General features: G+C 51.6%; 2 protein-coding genes across 4 annotated transcripts in view; both read left to right on the forward strand.

The window, feature by feature from the left end:
- The window catches only part of Tmem145 (transmembrane protein 145), a 10,443-nt gene extending 5,934 nt beyond the window's left edge, over positions 1-4,509 (forward strand). For 2 of the 3 annotated variants that reach the window (XM_021168641.2, XM_021168639.2), the window contains one exon: positions 3,012-3,775. In XM_021168641.2, coding sequence (XP_021024300.1) covers positions 3,012-3,590 — 579 coding nt within the window. In that variant the 3' untranslated portion in view covers positions 3,591-3,775. Of the gene's footprint in view, positions 1-3,011 lie in introns of all 3 variants that reach the window. The other variant, XM_021168642.2, reaches the window with a different exon arrangement.
- Positions 4,510-5,190: 681 nt separating this feature from the next.
- Positions 5,191-19,932, forward strand: part of Megf8 (multiple EGF like domains 8) — a 50,889-nt gene continuing 36,147 nt past the window's right edge. The window contains exons 1-7 of the mRNA XM_021166329.2: positions 5,191-6,012; positions 15,101-15,264; positions 16,206-16,412; positions 17,237-17,417; positions 17,504-17,592; positions 18,895-19,310; positions 19,720-19,865. Coding sequence (XP_021021988.1) covers positions 5,826-6,012; positions 15,101-15,264; positions 16,206-16,412; positions 17,237-17,417; positions 17,504-17,592; positions 18,895-19,310; positions 19,720-19,865 — 1,390 coding nt within the window. The 5' untranslated portion in view covers positions 5,191-5,825. The remainder of the gene's footprint in view (positions 6,013-15,100; positions 15,265-16,205; positions 16,413-17,236; positions 17,418-17,503; positions 17,593-18,894; positions 19,311-19,719; positions 19,866-19,932) is intronic.

A 19,932-nucleotide genomic window follows, 5' to 3' on the forward strand; every position in this document is an offset into this window, starting at 1 on the left:
GATCTCATTACAGATGGTTGTGAGCCACCATGTGGTTGCTGGGATTTGAACTCTGGACCTTCGGAAGAGCAGTCGGGTGCTCTTACCCACTGAGCCGTCTCTCCAGCCCCCCTTTTTTTTTTTTTTTTAAACACAGGTACTCACTAGGTTCCCCTAGCTTACCTAGAACTCACTATATAGACCAGGCTGGCCTTGAACTCACAGAGATTGCCTCCTCCTGACTACTGAGTGCTGGGATCAAAGGTTTGTGCCACCACACCCAGTTGCAGATTTGTTTTTTAAGACAGTCTCACTGTGTCGGTCAACCTGGCCTCAAATTTACCGTGTTTCCCCTGCCTAGCCTTTTGAGTAATATATTTGGGGTTAGAGATGTGCATCATTGCACCTGGCTCACAATGTTAATGCATACATCCATCAGCTATCCCCTGAACACCTGTTTCCGACCCCTCCTGCTTCTTTTTTCTTTCTTTCCTTCTTTCTTTCCTTTCTTCTTCCTTCCCTCCTTTCCTTCCTTCCTTTCTTTCCCCACTCCTCTTCTCCAATCCCCATCCCCTTCTTGAGACAGAATCTTGCTATACAGCCCTGACTGCCCTTGATATCACAGCAATCTTCCTGTCTTTGCCTTCCAAGTTCTGGGATTCACTAGTATACCAGTCTTTAGCCGATTCTTATTTTTTATTTTTTTTTGGTTTTTCAAGACAGGGTTTCTCTGTGTAGCCCTGGCTGTCCTGGCACTCATTTTGTAGACCAGGCTGTCCTCGAACTCAGAAATCCGCCTGCTTCTGCCTCCCGAGTGCTGGGATTAAAGGCGTGCGCCACCACGCCCGGCTTTATTTTTTTTTTTAAAGAGTTATTTATTGATTATATGTAAGTTCACTGTAGCTGTCTTCAGACACACCAGAAGAGGGAGTCAGATCTTGTTACAGATGGTTGTGAGCCACCATGTGGTTGCTGGGATTTGAACTCCGGACCCTCGGAAGAGCAGTCGGGTGCTCTTACCCACTGAGCCATCTCACCAGCCCCTAGCCGATTTTTGCTAGAAATATCCATACACATTTTACCCTCTGGGTTCTTTGCCCAAATTGCCAGGAAGTCCAGGAGTCATTGTAAATGCTATACAGAGAGTAGATGCTGAATCTCCAGGGACCCATGGTCTTTGGTGGCAGACCATGCACTTTGAAACCTGCTATTCTCTGGCAGATAATCAGGGCTCACATGGGGGATGGTGCATAAAAGGAAATAGGTATAGTTAAATTTGGCATGATGCCTGTAAACTCATCACTTCACAGTTGGAGGCAGGAGGATCAGGAGTTCAAGTCATTCTCCCACAGAAATATTGCAGGAAAAAATTATACAGAAAAAATATAATTTTGGGCAACATGCGACCTTGTCTCAAAAGAGAGAGAGAGAGAGAGAGAGAGAACAAAAGTAAGTATCATTGAAGGTTTTAGCTTTTTAACCCTGGGGACCTATATTCTGCAGCATGCCCAGCCCCCAAGGAAGGGACCAGGTCTGCCATCTTCCACCTCAGGACCTAGCTTAAGTGTAGACTTTACTCATCTTCCTTGGGTGGTGTATCTAGAAGCTCAGCAAGAAGTCAGAAGGGGATAGGCAGGAAAGAAACACCGAGAACCCACCGTGCATGAGGCTCTGTAGCAGTGGCTTTCATTTCCACCTTCTCATCTTTCCAGATAGGCACCTTAATCCTTTTTGGCTGGTGAGGCTCAGGTTGTTTAATCAACGTGCCCCAGATCCAGCACTTAGTGAGGGATGGAGCCAAGAGCTGCACCGCCAGCTCAGAGCTCAGAATGCGAGACAAGTGTCCTTGCTGCTTTCTTTCACCTTCAGTCAGCTTCTTTCTGAAGCATGCCAAGCGAGCGAGCTGCATCCAGCACAGCCTCAGTGAGGTCGAGGTCGAGTTGAGCTACTGGATGGAGTATGGTGGCAGAATGGGATCTAGAAACATCCATCGCCTATATTCTGGAAACGTTTGACCAGTATTTATTGACAGCCAGGCATTGCAAAAGATTCAGCTTGGGACAGGGAATAGAAAAGTCAAGTTCTGCTGGGCGGTGGTGACGCACGCCTTTAATCCGAGTACTCAGGAGGGAGAGGCAGGCGGATCTCTGAATTTGAGGCCAGCCTAGGTTACAGAGTGAGTTCCAGGACAGCCAGGGCTGTAACACTCACTGTCTTGAAAAGTCAAAACCAAACCAAATGCAACCAAACCAAAAAAGTAGTCAAGTTCTAACTCTGGTGGTAAATGCTTATAATCCAAGCACTTGATGCCCAAGGCACGAGGATGCTGCACAGACTGTTTCAGAAGAGGAGAAAACGTTGAGTTCCTTCCTTTAATGAGTTGACATTCTAGAGAGCCTACTAATGGATGTTTAGCTGAACTGTGTGTTTATGGACACCTTCTGTGTGTGGTGCTGAACATCAGTCTAGCACTAGGAAGGTGGAGGGGGGAAATCAGGAGTCTGGGAGGAGGTCAGGAGTTCAAGGTCATTTTTAGCTACATAGCAAGTTTGAGAACAGCCTGGACTACATAGACCGTCTCAAAAAGAAAACAAAGCAAAACAGGAAAGAGCGGTAAAACACTTCTGCTCTTTAATCTGTGCTCTCTAAGAAGGTGCCTAATGAGTTTAGGTAAGGCAGTGTGTAACTGAGAAACAGCTTTACATTTAATTTTGATTCAATTTAAGCCATATGTGGCTAGTGGCTCTCATACTGGGCAGCACAGGACACTGCCCGCAACCAATCAATTATGACATCCAGTAGTCAGGATTGTGATATTGGAAACACCACTAAGCATAGTAATTAGAGAGGCGTGTTGAGGGAAAAGGTCAGAATGCCGGCAGATACCCTACTCCTGGTGTCCAAGGCAGTCTGAATGGTTCAAAGGCAATGTAGAGAGGTCAAGTGGAGGGGAATCATCTAAGTCTCTACACTTTATAGGGACAGTCTGGGGCTGGACACTGCTTCTCTAACCTGTGCCTGACTTTTCTCAGATCATGACCCGCCCATCGGCCGCCAACAAGAACTTTCCGTACCACGTGCGAACTTCACAGATCGCCTCCGCTGGGGTCCCTGGACCCGGAGGGAGCCAATCAGCAGATAAAGCCTTCCCGCAGCACGTCTATGGAAACGTGACGTTCATCAGCGACTCGGTGCCCAACTTCACGGAGCTCTTCTCCATCCCCCCGCCAACCTCCTCTGTAAGCTCCGCAGCCCCGGCGCCCGAGGAGCTGCTGGCGCCGCCCCTGGAGTACCTGACCCCGCTCCCCGCCCCGCCGCCACCCCCTGCTCATTGGCGTCTGAGCCCACCCCTGGCCTTCCGTACTCCCCGCGCCCCGACGCCCCGCCTCGACCGTCCCCCGGCGCCCGCGCCCACCCTGCCAGACTGGGTCCTGGCGCTGTTGCGCACGCCCCCGAGGACACCCCGCGCTGTGCCCCCGCCGCCTGCCTTCCGAGGCTGGTCCCCATCTCCCCCACCGCCTCCAGAGTTTGCCCGGCGCACTCCAACGCCACCCCTTGAATACCTGGCCCCACTGCCCAGGCGCCCAGCCACCCATTCCTTCCCTGATTGACAAATGCGTTTATATTTGGGGTGGTGGGAGTCCTCTAGGGGGAGGGGGACGGGCCTTCGGGGCCGCATTTGCTCCCCCGAGGGTTCTGGGCAGCTTCTGACCCTGACCCCCCATCCCAGGCCGGGAAGCAGGTGGAGGAGACAGCGGTGGCGGCGGCGGTGGCCCCGAGGGGCCGTGTGGTGACCATGGCCGAGCCGGGCGCAGCCTCCCCGCCCCCACCCGCTCGGTTCTCCAAGGCGGTCGACTCGGGCTGGGATGGCCCGACGCCGTCCTACCAGCCGCTTGTGCCCCAGACGGCGGCGCCGCACACCGGCTTCACCGAATACTTCAGCATGCACACAGCCGGGGGCCCTGCACCCCCGGTCTGAGCATCCCTTCCCCGCCTCTGCCCCACGGGCGGCGCACCGGGCCCCGGCTGGGCTCCGGAACCCCGTTTCTCTCCCGGCCCAAGGGCTCGGCCATGCCAGGCATCCCGCGCCCCTCCCACACCCCGCGCCCACTTTGGATGCGCTGCGTCCTGCCCCTTTCCCTCTTGTGCCAAACGGTCCCGCGGGAGCCGTTCTCCGCGTCCCCTCCCTCAGCCCCTGCCCCGAATGGCTCCGGAATCTGGACTCCCGCTGTTCCGTGATCTCCGCCCCCCTGACCCCCTTCGAGACCTCTGACCCTGCTGGACTCCGGAACACCCGTGACGACCGCCTGGACCCTGCCCGACCTTCCAGGACCCTGCGACCCTCGAGCCACTGTTCAGAGACGGATATTGTGAAGTTGGTCTCTACTTTGAAACCCTCCTTGGGGTTTGTGACCTCGGACCTGTGCTTTGTCCGTCCATCTGAATGCCAAGGACCTTCACATGGTCTGTGGCAGAAAGACGTTTTCTCTTCTTGCCAAAATAAAGAGGATTCGTTGAGTTTTTAATCTATAACATGGTTTCTTTTCCATCTTAGCTGAAAAAAGGAAAAGACGCATGAGTAGGTTTCCTGAATGTATGTCAGCGTACTATGCGCGCACATTGTGTAGAAGGCCAGAAGAAGGCGTTGGATTTCCACTATATGGGTTCTGGGAATCGAACCAGGGTCTTCTGCAAGGGCAACATGTTCTGAACCACTAAGTCGTCTCTCCAGCTTCTTTTATGTATTGATGGTGCTTTAAGTCACACGGGTCTCACTGTATCCATCTAGGAAATGCTATTTTGGTCTGGAGTCCCTTGCCTTCATAACTTGATATTCATGTTGATCCTGAATGTAGAGCACAGAAAATAACCATCTAGCACAGCTTTTTACCGCTCCTTTATGTTTGACTTTCCTTTCGCTAGCAGAGATAGAGGCGCCCTCCAGTGGCAAAGGCTTTGCTCAGCCAATGACTAGCACATAACGCGATTTTGGGTTACACTCTTAGCAATACGCATGCGTAATTCTCTGAGCTGAATTCCTATTCTCGCTGCGCAAGCGACTGGGAACAGATGGGAGGGAAAGTTTCCGGAAGTCTTCCTCGAGAAGGGGCGGAGCCAGGCGCTCCTTAGTCCTCCCAGGGCCGCTCTGACCCGCCGCTTTTCCTCTTCTCGCCTCCTCCTAGCCTGTCCTCCCTTCAGAGGCTGCGCGGCTCCCGCCCCCTCGCCCTCTCAGCGGGTCTTCCTCGGGCCGCTCTGGCCCAGGAGTCCCCAGTTCTCTCTGATCTAGCCCATCCGCCTCGAGTGGGAGGAGCGGGTGGGTAGGCATTAGCGTGAGCCCTGGGGATCCGGGCCGGGACCCTGAAGGCAGGCCCCGCCCCCGTCTGGAGGGGTCTCCCCAGGAGTCTCCGGGCCAGGCAAGTTCCACCCCGCACGCTCCATGGACCGCCCAGCTGGGCTGTAGAGCACGTCGCCCCTGGAAGACTGTCTATACGGTCTGTTTTGGCCTTGCTGCAGCCTGAATGTAATCACTGGATACCGTTTATGGAGTCGGCGCCCCTATGGGGGCTCGTGTCTATAGGGGACCCTTACGGTCCCTAGGAGTCAGCCCTATCCATAGCGACTTCATATCCAGGGCCTTCCATGGGTCTATAGGGCCGGCCCCTCCGTTTCAAGAGCCCATCAACTGCGGCCCTTTCCTTGGCCCGGACTGCGTGGCTGGTACATCCTTGGACTACAAGGCCATGCTACGCCTGTAAAGGTTGCATCTGCAGGGCCTCACTCCCAGAGGGTCCTCTCCAGGTCTTCACGGCCCTTCCCGTCCCTTAGGGCCAGTGCCGAAGGCGGCGATGGCCTTGGGTGGAGCTCTGGCCGTGGCCCTTGCACTGGCCATGGCAGTGCTGGGGCCGCTGTCCCTCAGGGTCCTGGCTGGTGACTGCAAGGGGCAGCGGCAGGTGCTACGGGAGGCGCCAGGCTTCGTGACGGATGGTGCGGGCAACTACAGCGTCAACGGCAACTGCGAGTGGCTTATCGAGGGTGAGTGGGGCCGCGTGGGTCACTCACTCGGTTGCTAGTTCATTCATTTGTGCGTTCATTCACTGAGCACATTCCTAGAACCCGGCTCCATTCCAGGACTTTTGCTGTAAAATGTTGGACATGCAGTGTTGCAGCCAGCTTGGGCCCTAACTCAGATGGGAGGAAATGTGCCAAGAGTCACAGTCACAAACTAGGAGTATTTGTGAGGGGTGTTTTTCTTCACTTGATCCTGAATGTAGCGCACAGAAAATATCAATCTAGCACAGCTTTCTACCACTCCTTTATTTTTGCTTACTTGTAAGTCCACTCACGCCTTTAATCCCAGCACTTGGGAGGCAGAGGCAGGCAGATTTCTGAGTTCGAGGCCAGCCTGGTCTACAGAGTGAGTTCCAGGACAGCCAGGGCTACACACAAAAAAATCCTGTCTCGAGAAAACAAAAAACAACAACAAAAAGTAGGTCCACTCACCTGGCTTAGGATCTAGGCTCTATTTCATATGAGTTTCGTGACTTTGAATGGGTGAATTTCGAAGGCACAGTTTCTTTTACTCCAAATGGCCGCAACAATAGTACTTAGTTAAAAGGAAAGGAGTCAGATATTTAACACATTTGATATCTGGTATAGTATATTAGTCAGGGTTCTCTAGGGAAGCATAGCTTATAGAATGAATCTTTATAGAAATGAGATTAAAATGGCTTATAGTCACTGTGCGGTGGTGGCGCATTTCTTTCATCCCAGCACTCCAGAGGCAGACTCAGGCAGATCTCCGAGTTTGAGGCCAGACTGGTCTACATAGTGAGTTCCAAGACAGCCAGAGAAACCCTGTTTTGACACCCCTCCCACCAAGTAAAAAGAATTGCTTATAGACTGTGGTCCAGCAAGTCCAATAACGACTGTTTACCAAAAAAGTCCAGTAGTAGTTGTTCAGTCCAAATGGCTTATGTCTTACCTGGTCTTCAGTATATGCCAGAATGCTAAAGAAAGTCTGTTCTAATGCAGACAGGAATTAGAAGGTGTTTTTGAGCAAGCCTATGTGCTAAAATCTAGTATGCTAAAACAGATAATAGAAGAAGCCAGGGCTAGTGCCAGAGGTAGGAGTGGGGGAGGCTTGTGAGTTTGAGGCCAGCGTGGGCTAGCTCAAAGTGAAGGACTGGACTCCTAGATAGAGTGAGAGCAAGCAGGCCAAGAGAGCAAGCTTCATTCTTTCATATCCTTTATACAGGCTACCAGCAGAAGGCGTGGCCCAAATTAATGGTGGAGCCTCTCACTTCAAAAGATCTGGATTAGAAGTGGGCCTTCCCTAAGTGGTTTAGTTAAGAAAAACAAACAAACAAACAAACAAACACAAACAAACCCTTACAATTGTGCCTAGCTATTTAGCTTTTAATTAGTTCCAGATCTAGTCAACCCATCACATCCAGCAAATGCCCATTAAGTGCCCTTAGGGCTATTGTTGTATTTAAATACTTCAATAAAACCATTGTTTTAGTCGTTCATGTGCCAGAAATTATATATGCCACCATGACATAGCAGAAGACCAGGGACCTTCTTCCCAGCAGTGCTTGTGGGGGAGACCGACATACTAACAGTCACATACCAAAGTACTCCCCTGGGAGAGCCCACAGGAAGTACATGATCTGGGAGAGAGGAGAGCAGAGAAGCATCCTGGAAGAGATGTCAGAGCTGAGACCTCAGGGCTCTATGCCTGTCAAGCATTCTGGAAGAGATGCCAGAGCTGAGACCTCAGGGCTCTATGCCTGTCAGGCATTCTGGAAGAGATGCCAGAGCTGAGACCTCAGGGCTCTATGCCTGTCAAGCATCCTGGAAGAGATGCCAGAGCTGAGACCTCAGGGCTCTATGCCTGNCTGGAAGAGATGCCAGAGCTGAGACCTCAGGGCTCTATGCCTGTCAAGCATTCTGGAAGAGATGCCAGAGCTGAGACCTCAGGGCTCTATGCCTGTCAGGCAGGAAGCGAGTAGAAGAACATTTTAGAAATAAAGAACAACCTGTGCCCCTCTCTTACGGCCTTGCAGGGATCGGTGAAGCTCTGGGAAGACACAACGTCCCAGGAGTCTGACTAACCCAAGGCATGATGGGAGCGTCAGGAATGTGGGATGCTTTTGAGCAAGCATATGTGCAAAAATTTAGTATGCGAAAACAGTTAAAAGGAGAAGCCAGAGGCAGCAGGAGGAGGTTTGTGAGTTTGAGGCTGGCCTGAGCTACAAATTGAAAATCTTTTTTTATTATTTTGTCTTTTTTTTTTTTTTCCCCAGAGCTGAGGACCGAACCCAGGGCCTTGTGCTTGCTAGACAAGCGCTCTACCACTGAGCTAAATCCCCAATCCTGAAAATCTTTTTTAAAAAGATGTATTTACTTTTGTTTGTTTGTTTGTTTGTTTCTTTGTTTTTGTTTTTCGAGACAGGNTTTCTCTGTGTAGCCCTGGCTGTCCTGGAACTCACTCTGTAGACCAGGCTGGCCTCGAACTCAGAAATCCGCCTGCCTCTGCCTCTGCCTCCCAAGTGCTGGGATTAAAGGCGTGCGCCACCATGCCCGGCTCGATGTATTTACTTTTATTTTCTGTGTATGAGTGTTTTGCCTGCATATACATGTGTGCACTATGTGTGTGCCTGGTGCTGACGGAGGCCAGAAGAGGGCATCGGATCACTGGTACTGGAGTTGTAGTTGCTTGTAAGCAGCTGCGTGGGTGCTGGGAATTGAACCTTATCCTCTGAAAGAGCTGCAACTGCTCTTAACCTCTGAGTCATCTCTCCCGCTTACAGGTTTTTTGTTTGGTTTTTGCTTGCTTGCTTGCCTGCCTTCCTTCCTTTGTTTGTTTTCTTTCTTTTTTTTTTTTGGCTTTTCGAGACAGGGTTTCTCTGTGTAGCCCTGGCTGTCCTGGAGCTCACTTTGTAGCCCTGGCTGGCCTCGAACTCAGAAATCCGCCTGCCTCTGCCTCCCAAGTGCTGGGATTAAAGGCGTGCGCCACCACGCCCGGCGTTTGTTTTCTTTTCTTTCTTTCTTTCTTTCTTTCTTTCTTTCTTTCTTTCTTTCTTTCTTTCTTTCTTTCTTTTTTGTTTTTTTGTTTTTTCGAGACAGGGTTTCTCTGTGTAGCCCTGGCTGTCCTGGAACTCACTCTGTAAACCAGGCTGACCTCAAACTCAGAAATCCGCCTGCCTCTGCCTCCCGAGTGCTGGGATTAAAGGCATTCGCCACCACTGCCTGGCTTCTTCTTTCTTAAGACAGAATCTTATGTTTCCCAGGTGGCTTGAACTGGATGGATACGCATCCTCTTGCCTCTATCTCCCTAATTCTGGGATTGTAGGTGTTAACTACTGTGCGTCATGTGGTACTTGGGCTTGAACCCAGGGCTTCATGCATGCAAGTAAGCTCTTTACCAACTGAGCTACTCCCCCAGCCCAAGACCCTGTCATTACTGCCTCTTCCTTCTCCTCCTTGTAGGGTATGTGTGCGTGTGTGTGTGTACAAGTAACAACATGTAGGGGTCAGAGAACAACCTCCAGTATCAGTCCTTACCTCCCACCTTGTTTGAGGCAGAGTTTCTTTTTTTTTTGCTTTTTTTTTTAAAGATTTATGTATTTATTATATGTAATTTCACTGTAGCTCCAGATACTCCAGAAGAGGGAGTCAGATCTCATTATGGATGGTTGTGAGCCACCATGTGGTTGCTGGGATTTGAACTCAGGACCTTTGGAAGAAGAATCAGGTGCTCTTACCTGCTGAGCCATCTCACCAGCCCGAGGCAAAGTTTCTTGTTCACTATTGCCTGCCTGGCCCAGGAACATCTGTGCATTCTCTTGTTTCTGCTCCCTATTTCAATGTAAGCTGGGATCGCTGCCCTGCACTGCCCTATCCAGCTTATGTAGATCCAGGGGGATCTGAACTTGGTTCTTTGTCCCCTGAGCTATCTCCTTAGCCTTGAAGGTTTTGTTTTGTTTTTGACATGTCCCAACTATAGCTCAGGCCAATGTGTCGTTGGGCATGGTGGACTGTCAGCCCCCAGTGTGCACAATGTTCAGAGCTGAAGTAGAGGCTGGAAATGGGAGTTTTGTGGCTGGGCCTAGGGGAAAGATAGAAATCTGCTAGAAGTTTCAGAGGGACAGCCATTGAAGCACATGTGGGAGTGTTCTGGGGTATAAAAGTGGCCAGCTTCTATGAAGACTCGAGGGAGGCTAATATGTCTTAGGATCTGTGTCTATGTTTGTCTAGTAAGTCCAGACAGTAGACTGGGAGGTGAGGAGCCAGAGCTGCCCCTCGAATGTCACATTGGCAGTTTGGCCGTTTCCCTGGGGGTGCCAGGAAGCTACGGAATGGTTGTTCTCTTGAGCCTGGGTGGAGGGTGACAGGCTAGAGGCTTGGCATGTGGGGCAGAGGTGTGAGCCCTGCAGGGAGATGTTTATGGATTTTCCCCAGTGGGATGGAAGCAAGCTGATTAATGTGGGGTGTGGCATCTGTCACCCCAAGAACCAGCATCTTAGCTTAAAGTGTCGGTCCAAGCTTGTACTCTTGAGTACCTGAGAGGCTAAGGCCAGGGGATCCTGACTTAGAGGCTACGCTGGGCTATAGTGGAGCCTGTTTCAAAATTACCCTAAAGTCTAAGTGGCTTGGTTGCTTCTGTTATTGTTTATAGCCCAGGCTGGCCTTGAACTCAAAATTCTCCTACCTCAGCCTCCCTGGTGCTGAGATTGCAGGAGTGCGCACCATGCCTCAGTACACACTTCTTGTACTATGATTGTGTCTGGTCTCAGGCTTCCCAGCCTCCTCTGGAGTAAGAGTTTCCCAGCTTTCTCCAGGGGCAGGCCAGGAGGCGTGGCTAGGGGTCAGATTCCTTTCTGGAATGGTGTAGGGTTGAAAGCAGAAGCCTTGAGCTTTAGGAGGGAGCAAATCTCGAGCCAGCTTCCAGCAAGCAGGCTTTTACCTTTGTTTTAAGGCCTTGATCAGAACAGGGTGCTTGGTGAAGGCGGGTGAGATTCTGGAAGCTCTGGATCCTGGTTCTGCCGGATGGTTCTTGTGTAATCTCCAAACTGTGGGTTGGGGTCTGTATGTTATATCCCTGGGTTCTGGTCAGTGGACTCAAAGGCAAAGTAGTCAGCTCCTCCTCCCCCTCCTCCCCCTCCTCCCCCTCCTCCCCCTCCTCCCCCTCCTCCCCCTCCTCCCCCTCCTCCCCCTCCTCCCCCTCCTCCCCCTCCTCCCCCTCCTCCCCCTCCTCCCCCTCCTCCCCCTCCTCCCCCTCCTCCCCCTCCTCCCCCTCCTCCCCCTCCTCCCCCTCCTCCCCCTCCTCCCCCTCCTCCCCCTCCTCCCCCTCCTCCCCCTCCTCCCCCTCCTCCCCCTCCTCCCCCTCCTCCCCCTCCTCCCCCTCCTCCCCCTCCTCCCCCTCCTCCCCCTCCTCCCCCTCCTCCCCCTCCTCCCCCTCCTCCCCCTCCTCCTCCTCTTAGGTTTTGTTCTTTTGTTTTTTGAGAGAGGATCTCACATAGCCCAGGCTGGTCTGGAACATACCAAAGATGACTCTCCTGATTGTTTCCAAAATGTTGGGATTATAGGGGTGCCTCACTATGCCTGGCTTTGTGGCTTCGATTTATTTATTTATTTATTTATTTATAGACTTATTTTATGTGTGTGAATGTTTTGCCTGAGAATGTGTGTGCCTGGTGCCTGAGGTCAGAAGAGGGTGTCAGATCTCTGAAGCTGATGGTTATGAGCTCCTGTGTGAGTCCTGGGAATTGAAGTTGGGTCATCGGCAGGAGCAACATGGTTTCTAAGCTGGTGAGACATCTCTAGCCCAGACTTTAAAAAAAAAATCTTATATTTTTTGAGATTATAGTATGATTATATCATTTCCCTGTTTCCTTTCCTCCTTCCATATACCCCTTCTTGCTTTCTTCCAAATTTAGGTCCCCTTTAAAATTTAATTGTTGTCTTATATATATATATATGTATATATATATATATATATATATTGCTCAATACTACTTGCTTAGTCTGTATGATATGTTGTTTCTGGTTTTGCTTATGAGGCAAGCTCTTGCTATGTTGCCCAGGATGGCCTTGAACACAGTCTTACTGGTCCTGCCACACCTGTGACATAATTACATGTGTCACCATGCTTTTGCGTGTCTCTTCATTCTGTCATCCAGCCACTGCTCAGTTCTTGCTCAACCCCAGGCCTTGTGCCAAGGCAGTGTTTGAGAAGACATTATGCCCAGGTCCTGAGTCCTGTGAGCCTCCTCCTGGAACAGAGATTCAGTTATGCTGGGATGTGCGAATTCCAAAGAGAGGCTCCTAACTCAGTCCTGAACCATCAGGGTAGGCTTCCTGGAGGAGGCCTCCAAATATAAAGCAGCTTGTGCAGAGGCCTGGCTCCCCACAGAGCCAGGTTCCAGGCACGACCCACTAGTCCACTGCTCTAATGGCAGTATGAGAGATGAGATCAAGTTCCAAACACCAGGGCAGGGGGCTAGCTTTTCTCCTAGGCTGAGAGAGCCAAGAAGGACTTTTAGTAAAGGAATACCAGTGCCAGGTATAGGATTGGCATGAAGCACTAGAGAGCATGTTAGGGCAAGACCTCAGGTTAGGTGTGGAGGGAGTCTGTGTCAGTGGTGCTGTAAGAAGGACAGTCACAGGGACAGTGGCCGGGCAAGGCTTAGTATTGAGCATCCTGGCTCTGGGCTAGCAAATTATAGTCACATTGTTGACCATTTACACCAGCCTCGGTGGGTAAGGAGATTATTCTCACTTATAGACAAGGAAGCGAAGGCTTACAAGACTCACAAAACCAAGGCGGGATAGGTAGATAAGAAAGAAAAGAACTGGGGGCTGGAGAGACGGCTCAGTGGTTAAGAATGCTGGCTGTTCCTCCAGGGGTCCTGAATTCAATTCCCAGCAACCACACGGTGGCTCACAACCATCTGTAATGGGATCTGATGCCCTCTTCTGGTGTGTCTGAAGATAGCAATAATGTAGTCTTATACATAAAATAAATAAATAAATAAATAAATAAATCTTTAAAAAAAAAAAAGAAAGAGAACTTGAGAAAAGAGAGCATATCTCTCCCCCTCCCCCAGCCCTGGTTCTGTGTTATTTTTGAGATATCTGGTCATGCAGCTCGGCAGGCCTGGACCTTCGATTCTCTTACCTCAGACTCCAGAGTGCAGGGATAGACTAAGGACAACCCTAAAGGCGAGACCTCAGTGCTGGGCAGCTAAGCCTGGTTTTGTGTGGTTGGGAGCCCAGGGCTTTGTGCACTCTAGCAACGGAGTCACATCTCCAGCTCCTCAGCCTTAGCTCCTCTAAGGGCGGGTGCTTTCCAGCCTGTTGGTCCTTCTTCATGCTGTTTCTGGTAGAGTGCCCCTGTGCATGACAGGCAGGCTTTCTACCATGGCGCTGCATTCGAGGCCCTTTAAAAATCTCACAGTGCTCCAGAGGCAGAGGCAGGAGGATCTCTGTGAGTTCATGGCCAGTCTGGTCTACAGAGTGAGTTCCAGGACAGCTAGGGCTACACAGAGAAACCCTGTCTTGAAAAACAAAAAAAAGTAACCAAAAAGAATTTTTTTTTTTTCTGATCTCAGTGACTTCAGCAGGGTGCCTAGCCTGGCCTTGAACATGCACTGGTTCTCTTGTCTTCTCTTCCTCAGAACTGAATTAGAGGTGTGATCAACCATGCCTGACCATTATCCTGCTTCTGATTTCTACCTTTCGCTGCTTGATTCCTAGAAATTTCAATACAAATGACCAGACATACAACACACACACACACACACACACACACACACACACACACACACAGAAATCAACCTTCCACAATAAAAAATGATTCAGGGGGGCTAGAGAGATGGCTCAGTGGCATTAGAGGCCATGAGTTCAATTCCCAGCAACCATATTGTGGCTCACAATCCTCTGTAATGGGAGTCCTTTTCTGGTGTGCACTCATAAGTGAAAAAAAAAAGTTATATATATATAATTTAGTTTCAAATTACATACAGATCTGTTAGTTCATTTCATTATTAATGCCCAGGTGGGAATCAGTCTTTCTCCTCTCTCTCAGAAGAGATGAAACCCAGGACTTTGGGCATGCTAGCCAATCACTTTACAACTGAGCCACGCCCCTAGCCCTTCACTGGGGGATTCTAGGCAGGGGTTCTACCACTGAGCCACGCTCCTAGCCCCTCACTGGGGGATTCTAGGCAGGGGCTCTACCACTGAGCCACACCCCCAGCCCCTCACTGGGGAATTCTAGGCAGGGCTCTACCACTGAGCCACGCCCCCAGCCCCTCACTGGGGGATTCTAGGCAGGGGCTCTACCACTGAGCCACGCCCCCAGCCCCTCACTGGGGGATTCTAGGCAGGGGCTCTACCACTGAGCCATGCCCTCAGCCCTGGCCTAAAGATCTAGCTCATTTAATCCCAGTACTCTGGAGGCAGAGGCAGTCAGATCTCTGAGTTTGAGGCCAGTCTGGTCTACAGAGTGAGTTCCAGGACAGCCAGGAATACAAAGCAAGACCCTGACTTGAAAAACAAAAAACCAGAAAAAAAAGAAAACGCTTTTGGCTGAGTTCCATCACAGTCTCAGTAGGTATCACTAGATCACTAGATCAGTATCTTATAGCTGGGACGACTGAGCCTGAGAGGGCAGGTGACTTGCCCTCCAGGTAGTATAGTTCAGGAGCAGAGCTGAGACTGATGGCATAGTGTTCTTGTGTTTCTGTAGTAGCAAAGTAAGTGGGAACAGTAGAGTCTGTGCGGGAACAGGGACCCACAGTGCTCCAGCCCCCCACCCCCACCCCAGTGCTACAGGATAACTTCTTTGTCCATAGGGAGGAGCCAAGGTTCTCCCTGCCTGGTCCTTGGGCCGCTCTCACCTTGCGCTGAGTGCTGTGTGGGTTTTGTGAGTTTTTACAAGTTGACAGTGGATGTTCAGCCCAATAGCAGAGCAGAGGCTACGAGGCGACTCCTCTGACCAGGAGCTCCCTCACAGCACCCAGAACAAGGTGTGGTGGTTTCTTTGGGTGGGCTCCGTGGATCCTCAGAGAAGGTGAGAACATGTGAGAACCTGGCCCCTGTGCTCACTTCCCAGCCCCGAGCCCTCAGCACCGGATCCTGCTGGACTTCCTTTTCCTGGACACGGAGTGCACGTATGACTACCTCTTTGTGTATGACGGTGACTCGCCCCAAGGCCCTCTGCTTGCCAGTCTGAGTGGGAGCACCCGGCCCCCACCCATTGAGGCTTCCTCAGGCAAGGTTAGTGGTGACGGGGTATGGGACCATGGTCTCTTGGGAGTGAGGGGGTCCTAGGAGCACAAGCCTAGGAAGAAATGAAAAAGATTGGAAGGGACGGAAAAGTCCAGAAAAGCCAGTCAGAGGGTGTCAGAGAAGACAGTGGAAGGCGGAGAGGCAGAGGGTTGGGTCTGGCGGTGAATACCTGTAATCCCTGCTCTTAGGAGCCTGTGAGGGTTGATTTGAAACCAGCCTGGGCCCCATACTGAAACCCTGTCCCAAGCAGCAACAACAACCAGATAGTTCCACAAACACACAGAAAACAGACAACCGAAGGCAGGGCGGGGCTGGGGAATGCCCTTCAGTTTGCAAGAGTGTCTGCCTAGCGTTCACAAACCCCTGGGTTCAATCGCCAGCATCCTATAAAACAAGGGTGGTGGTACACACATAATGCCAGTACTGGGGAAGTAGAGGCAGGAGGATGGGTTTGAGGCCAGCCTGGGCTAAATGAGATCTTTTTAAAAAAAGATTTATGAGTGGTCTATCTGCATGTACACCCGTGTGCCAGAAGATGGCATCAGATCCAATTATAAATGGTAAGGAGCTACCATGTGGGTGCTGGGAATTGAATTCAGGATCTCTGGAAGAGCAGCCAGTGCTCTTAACTGCTGGGCCATCTCTCCAGCCCCCATGGCATCTTGCATCTTTTCTTTTTTCTTTTTTGGTTTTTCAAGACAGGGTTTCTCTGTATAGCCCTGGCTGTCCTGGAACTCACTTTGTAGACCAGGCTGGCTTTGAACCCAGAAATCCACCTGCCTCTACCTCACAAGTGCTGGGATTAAAGGCATATGCCACCTAAACAACAAAAGGAGACAGAGGAAGGCAGTGGGTTGTCCAGGGGTGGTGCACCATCCAGATGAAGCCAGATGCAACCTGCCTAGTATACCCAGCCTCTTGTCCTATAGATGCTGCTCCACCTCTTCAGCGATGCCAACTACAACCTGCTGGGCTTTAACGCCTCCTTCCGCTTCTCCCTGTGTCCTGGAGGCTGCCAGAACCATGGGCAGTGCAAGTCCCCGGGAGTGTGCGTTTGCGAGCCGGGCTGGGGAGGTCCAGACTGCGGCCTGCAGGAGTGCTCAGCCTACTGTGGCAGCCACGGCACCTGCGCCTCGGTGAGCTGTCTCCCACTGAGTGTCCCTGGGATCCTGATCTGTGACCATACCTGCCACATCTGACTTAAACAGGGCCTTGTTCCATCCTGACCCTCCCCTCCTGCAGCTGTGGGAGCCAGTCCCCTCCCCTTCCAGGTCCCCCACCCCAACGCCTGTGACTTCATCCCAACCCCACCTCCACCTGCTCCTGTCCCTTTGGGACCTCACTTGTAGCTCTGTCCTCATGTCTAGCCAACCTTCCCCTAGGGGTAATGGCTCCTGTCCTCTTTCAGACTGAGGTCCTACTCCTGCCTGGCTATCTGTTTGGCCTTGGGTCCCTGCCACGGTGGTTTTTGAGACAGGGTCTCATTTTGTAACCATGGTGGCCTCCTCCCTCAGCCTCCTGAATGCTGAGGTTACTGACATGTGCCACCACACCTGGCTCCCTGCCATGACTTCTGTCCTTTCGCTCCTGACCTAATACCTCAGCTCTGTACCCCTAACTTGGGATCTGTATTATGTTTGGAATCCCCTTTGCCTCCGCCTCCCCAGTTGGAGCTCATCCAGCCCAGGTGGAACATGAGCCTCTCTTCTGTCTGTCCTTGCCTTCTCTGTGGGTCTGTCTGCTCTGCCCCACCTCTTTCTCCCTTGGGTTGTATCTTTGTGTCTCCTGTTCCTCTCCCTCTCCTCATGCTTGTCCCTTGTTTTCTCTCTGTGTCTTTGAACATTCCCTTCCTGTCTTTCTTTTTCTACCCTGTCTGTCTTGGCTCTGTTTCTTTCTGAATGTTTTACGACCCATATCTCTGCCTTTTTCTCTCTCTGCACTTTTGTCCCCTTCCTCCCAGACCCTGGGACCATGCCGCTGTGAACCTGGATTCTTGGGACGAGCCTGTGACCTGCACTTGTGGGAGAACCAGGGGGCTGGTTGGTGGCACAGTGTGAGTGCCGGGGACCCTGCCTTCTCTGCCCGAATTGGGGCAGCCGGTGCCTTCCTGTCCCCACCAGGGCTGCTGGCTGTCTTTGGAGGTAAGCAGATGGGAAGAGGGTGAGCTTGGAGGGTCTGGAGGCATCTCAGCCTGCAGCCAGGGTTTGAGCGCTCACCTCATCTGCAGGCCAGGACCTTAACAAGGCCCTGGGTGACCTTGTCCTGTATAACTTCTCCACGAACACCTGGGAGTCCTGGGACCTGACGCCTGCTCCGGTATGGACCCTCCTCTGCTCTGGCTGCAGTCCTGCCCACTCACGACCCCCAACACCCTGACACCCCCAAACTGGATAAGTGCATCTGGATACCTGCTTCTCCCTGTCTCTGTCTGTGCTCATTCTGAGATTCTTCTTGCCCACACCCCCATCTTTCCAGGTGCTCTTGTCCTCCCCTCTCCCCACTTGTCCCTTCTTGTCACTTCTTCTCTTCCCTTCCCTCTCCTTCTCCAGCCTGCCTTCTTCCCTCCTTCCTTCCCTCCCTCCCTCCCTCTCTTCCATTTTTTTTTATCAGACAGGGTCTCAAGACAGCCCAGGGTGGCTTTGAACTCCTGATTTTCCTGCTCCTTCTGTGCTGTCTTGTAGACATGTCCTACCATACCCAGTTTGCATGTCTCCTCTTTTCTTTGACTGATAGCTTGGCCTCCATCCCTCCGGTTGTTTCTCTTGTTCCCTTCCATTTCTGTCTTCCTGTCCCTCACTCTTTCACTGTGTTTCTCTGTGGCACTGTCTCTGTTTTTATTCTCATGTCTCACTTCCTTCCTTCCTTCCTTCCTTCCTTCCTTCCTTCCTTCCTTCTTTTTTTCTTTTATTTTGAGTTAAGGACTTAGGCTAATATGGATCTCAGTCTATAGCCTAGGCTGGCTTGAACTCATGGCAGTCTTCCTGCCTCAGCCTCCCAAGTGTTGAGATTAGAACGGCACATACCACCAGACCTGGCTTTCTGTCTGTTTGTTCTTTATTTCCTCCTCCTTTTTTTTTTTTTTTTTTTTTTTTTTTTTTTATTGTATGTAAGTACACTGTAGCTGTCTCTGATCTCAAGTTCACTACATGGCCCAGGCTGGCCTTGAACTCCTGATCCTCCTGCCTCTGTCTCTGCTTCTCAAGTCCTGGAACTCCAGGTCCNCTATAGCCTAGGCTGGCTTGAACTCATGGCAGTCTTCCTGCCTCAGCCTCCCAAGTGTTGAGATTAGAACGGCACATACCACCAGACCTGGCTTTTTTTTTTTTTTTTTTTTTTTTTCCCCCCCCTTTTTTTTTTTTTTTTTTTTTTTTTGTCTGCTTGAGGCAGGGTCTCACATAGCTTAATCTGATCTCAAGTTCACTACATGGCCCAGGCTGGCCTTGAACTCCTGATCCTCCTGCCTCTGTCTCTGCTTCTCAAGTCCTGGAACTCCAGGTCCACATGTCCCCAGGCTTGTCTTCTATTCCCTCTCTGCATATCTGCTTTTCTGTCTTTGTATTTCTCTGCTCTGGTCCTTTCCAGTGTGTCAGCATCTGTCTCTTTGTCTCTTCCCCACAGGCTGCCCGTCATTCCCATGTGGCTGTGGCCTGGGCTGGCTTGCTGGTGCTGATGGGTGGTGAACTGGCCAATGGCTTGCTAACCAATGATGTGTGGGCCTTTAGCCCCCTGGGTGGAGGCCACTGGGAGCTCCTGGCACCACCTGCTTCCAGTTCTTCTGGGCCCCCGGGGCTGGCAGGCCATGCAGCTGCTCTGGTGGATGACATCTGGCTCTATGTGTCCGGTGGCCGCACTCAGCATGACCTCTTTTCTTCTGGCCTCTTCCGGTTCCGCCTGGACCACACCAGCAGGGGCTATTGGGAGCAGGTGATCCCGGCAGGTGGGCGGCCCCCTGCTGCCACTGGGCACTCTATGGTGTTCCATGCCCCATCTCGTACTCTGCTGGTCCATGGTGGACACCGGCCTTCCACTGCCCGGTGAGTAACACGTCCTATACTCCTGTTCCTTGGCCACAGCAGCCCTAGAAGTCTTTGCTCATTGACAGACTCCTGGAATCAGGTGGTTACCTCTGTCATGGACCATTTGTTGATCTAAGTCTTCACTTTATCTAATATCTATCTATTCCCTCACCTGCGGAGCCTAGCTCTCTCTGATCCTTTACTGGGGCTCTGACTAGTCACTTCCCCCACACTTCCACCGTCCTCCAGCTCTTGCCAGATTATGCAAGATGCCAGACCCTACTCAGACCTGGGTCCTACCCACAGTGAATGTCTAGTCAGGATGGGATATAGACATGGTTATGGCCGGTCTCAATCCTGGGTGAAGCTAGGGGAGAGAAGGAAGGCCCTCCTCGCCCTGGGCCCCTGGCCTGTCTCTTCCCTGTAGGTTTTCTGTGCGGGTGAATTCCACTGAGCTCTTCCACGTGGAACGGCGTGTGTGGACCACGCTGAAGGGCCGGGATGGGCTCCAGGGTCCACGGGAGAGAGCCTTCCACACTGCCAGTGTTCTAGGAAACTACATGGTGGTCTATGGTGAGGTGATTTCCCTAGATCCTGTCTGCCTTCCAGGGGCCTGAGCCCACCCTGAGCTGAAACTGAG

The sequence above is a fragment of the Mus caroli genome, chromosome 7 (assembly GCF_900094665.2).
Source record: "Mus caroli chromosome 7, CAROLI_EIJ_v1.1, whole genome shotgun sequence".
NCBI lineage: Eukaryota > Metazoa > Chordata > Mammalia > Rodentia > Muridae > Mus > Mus caroli.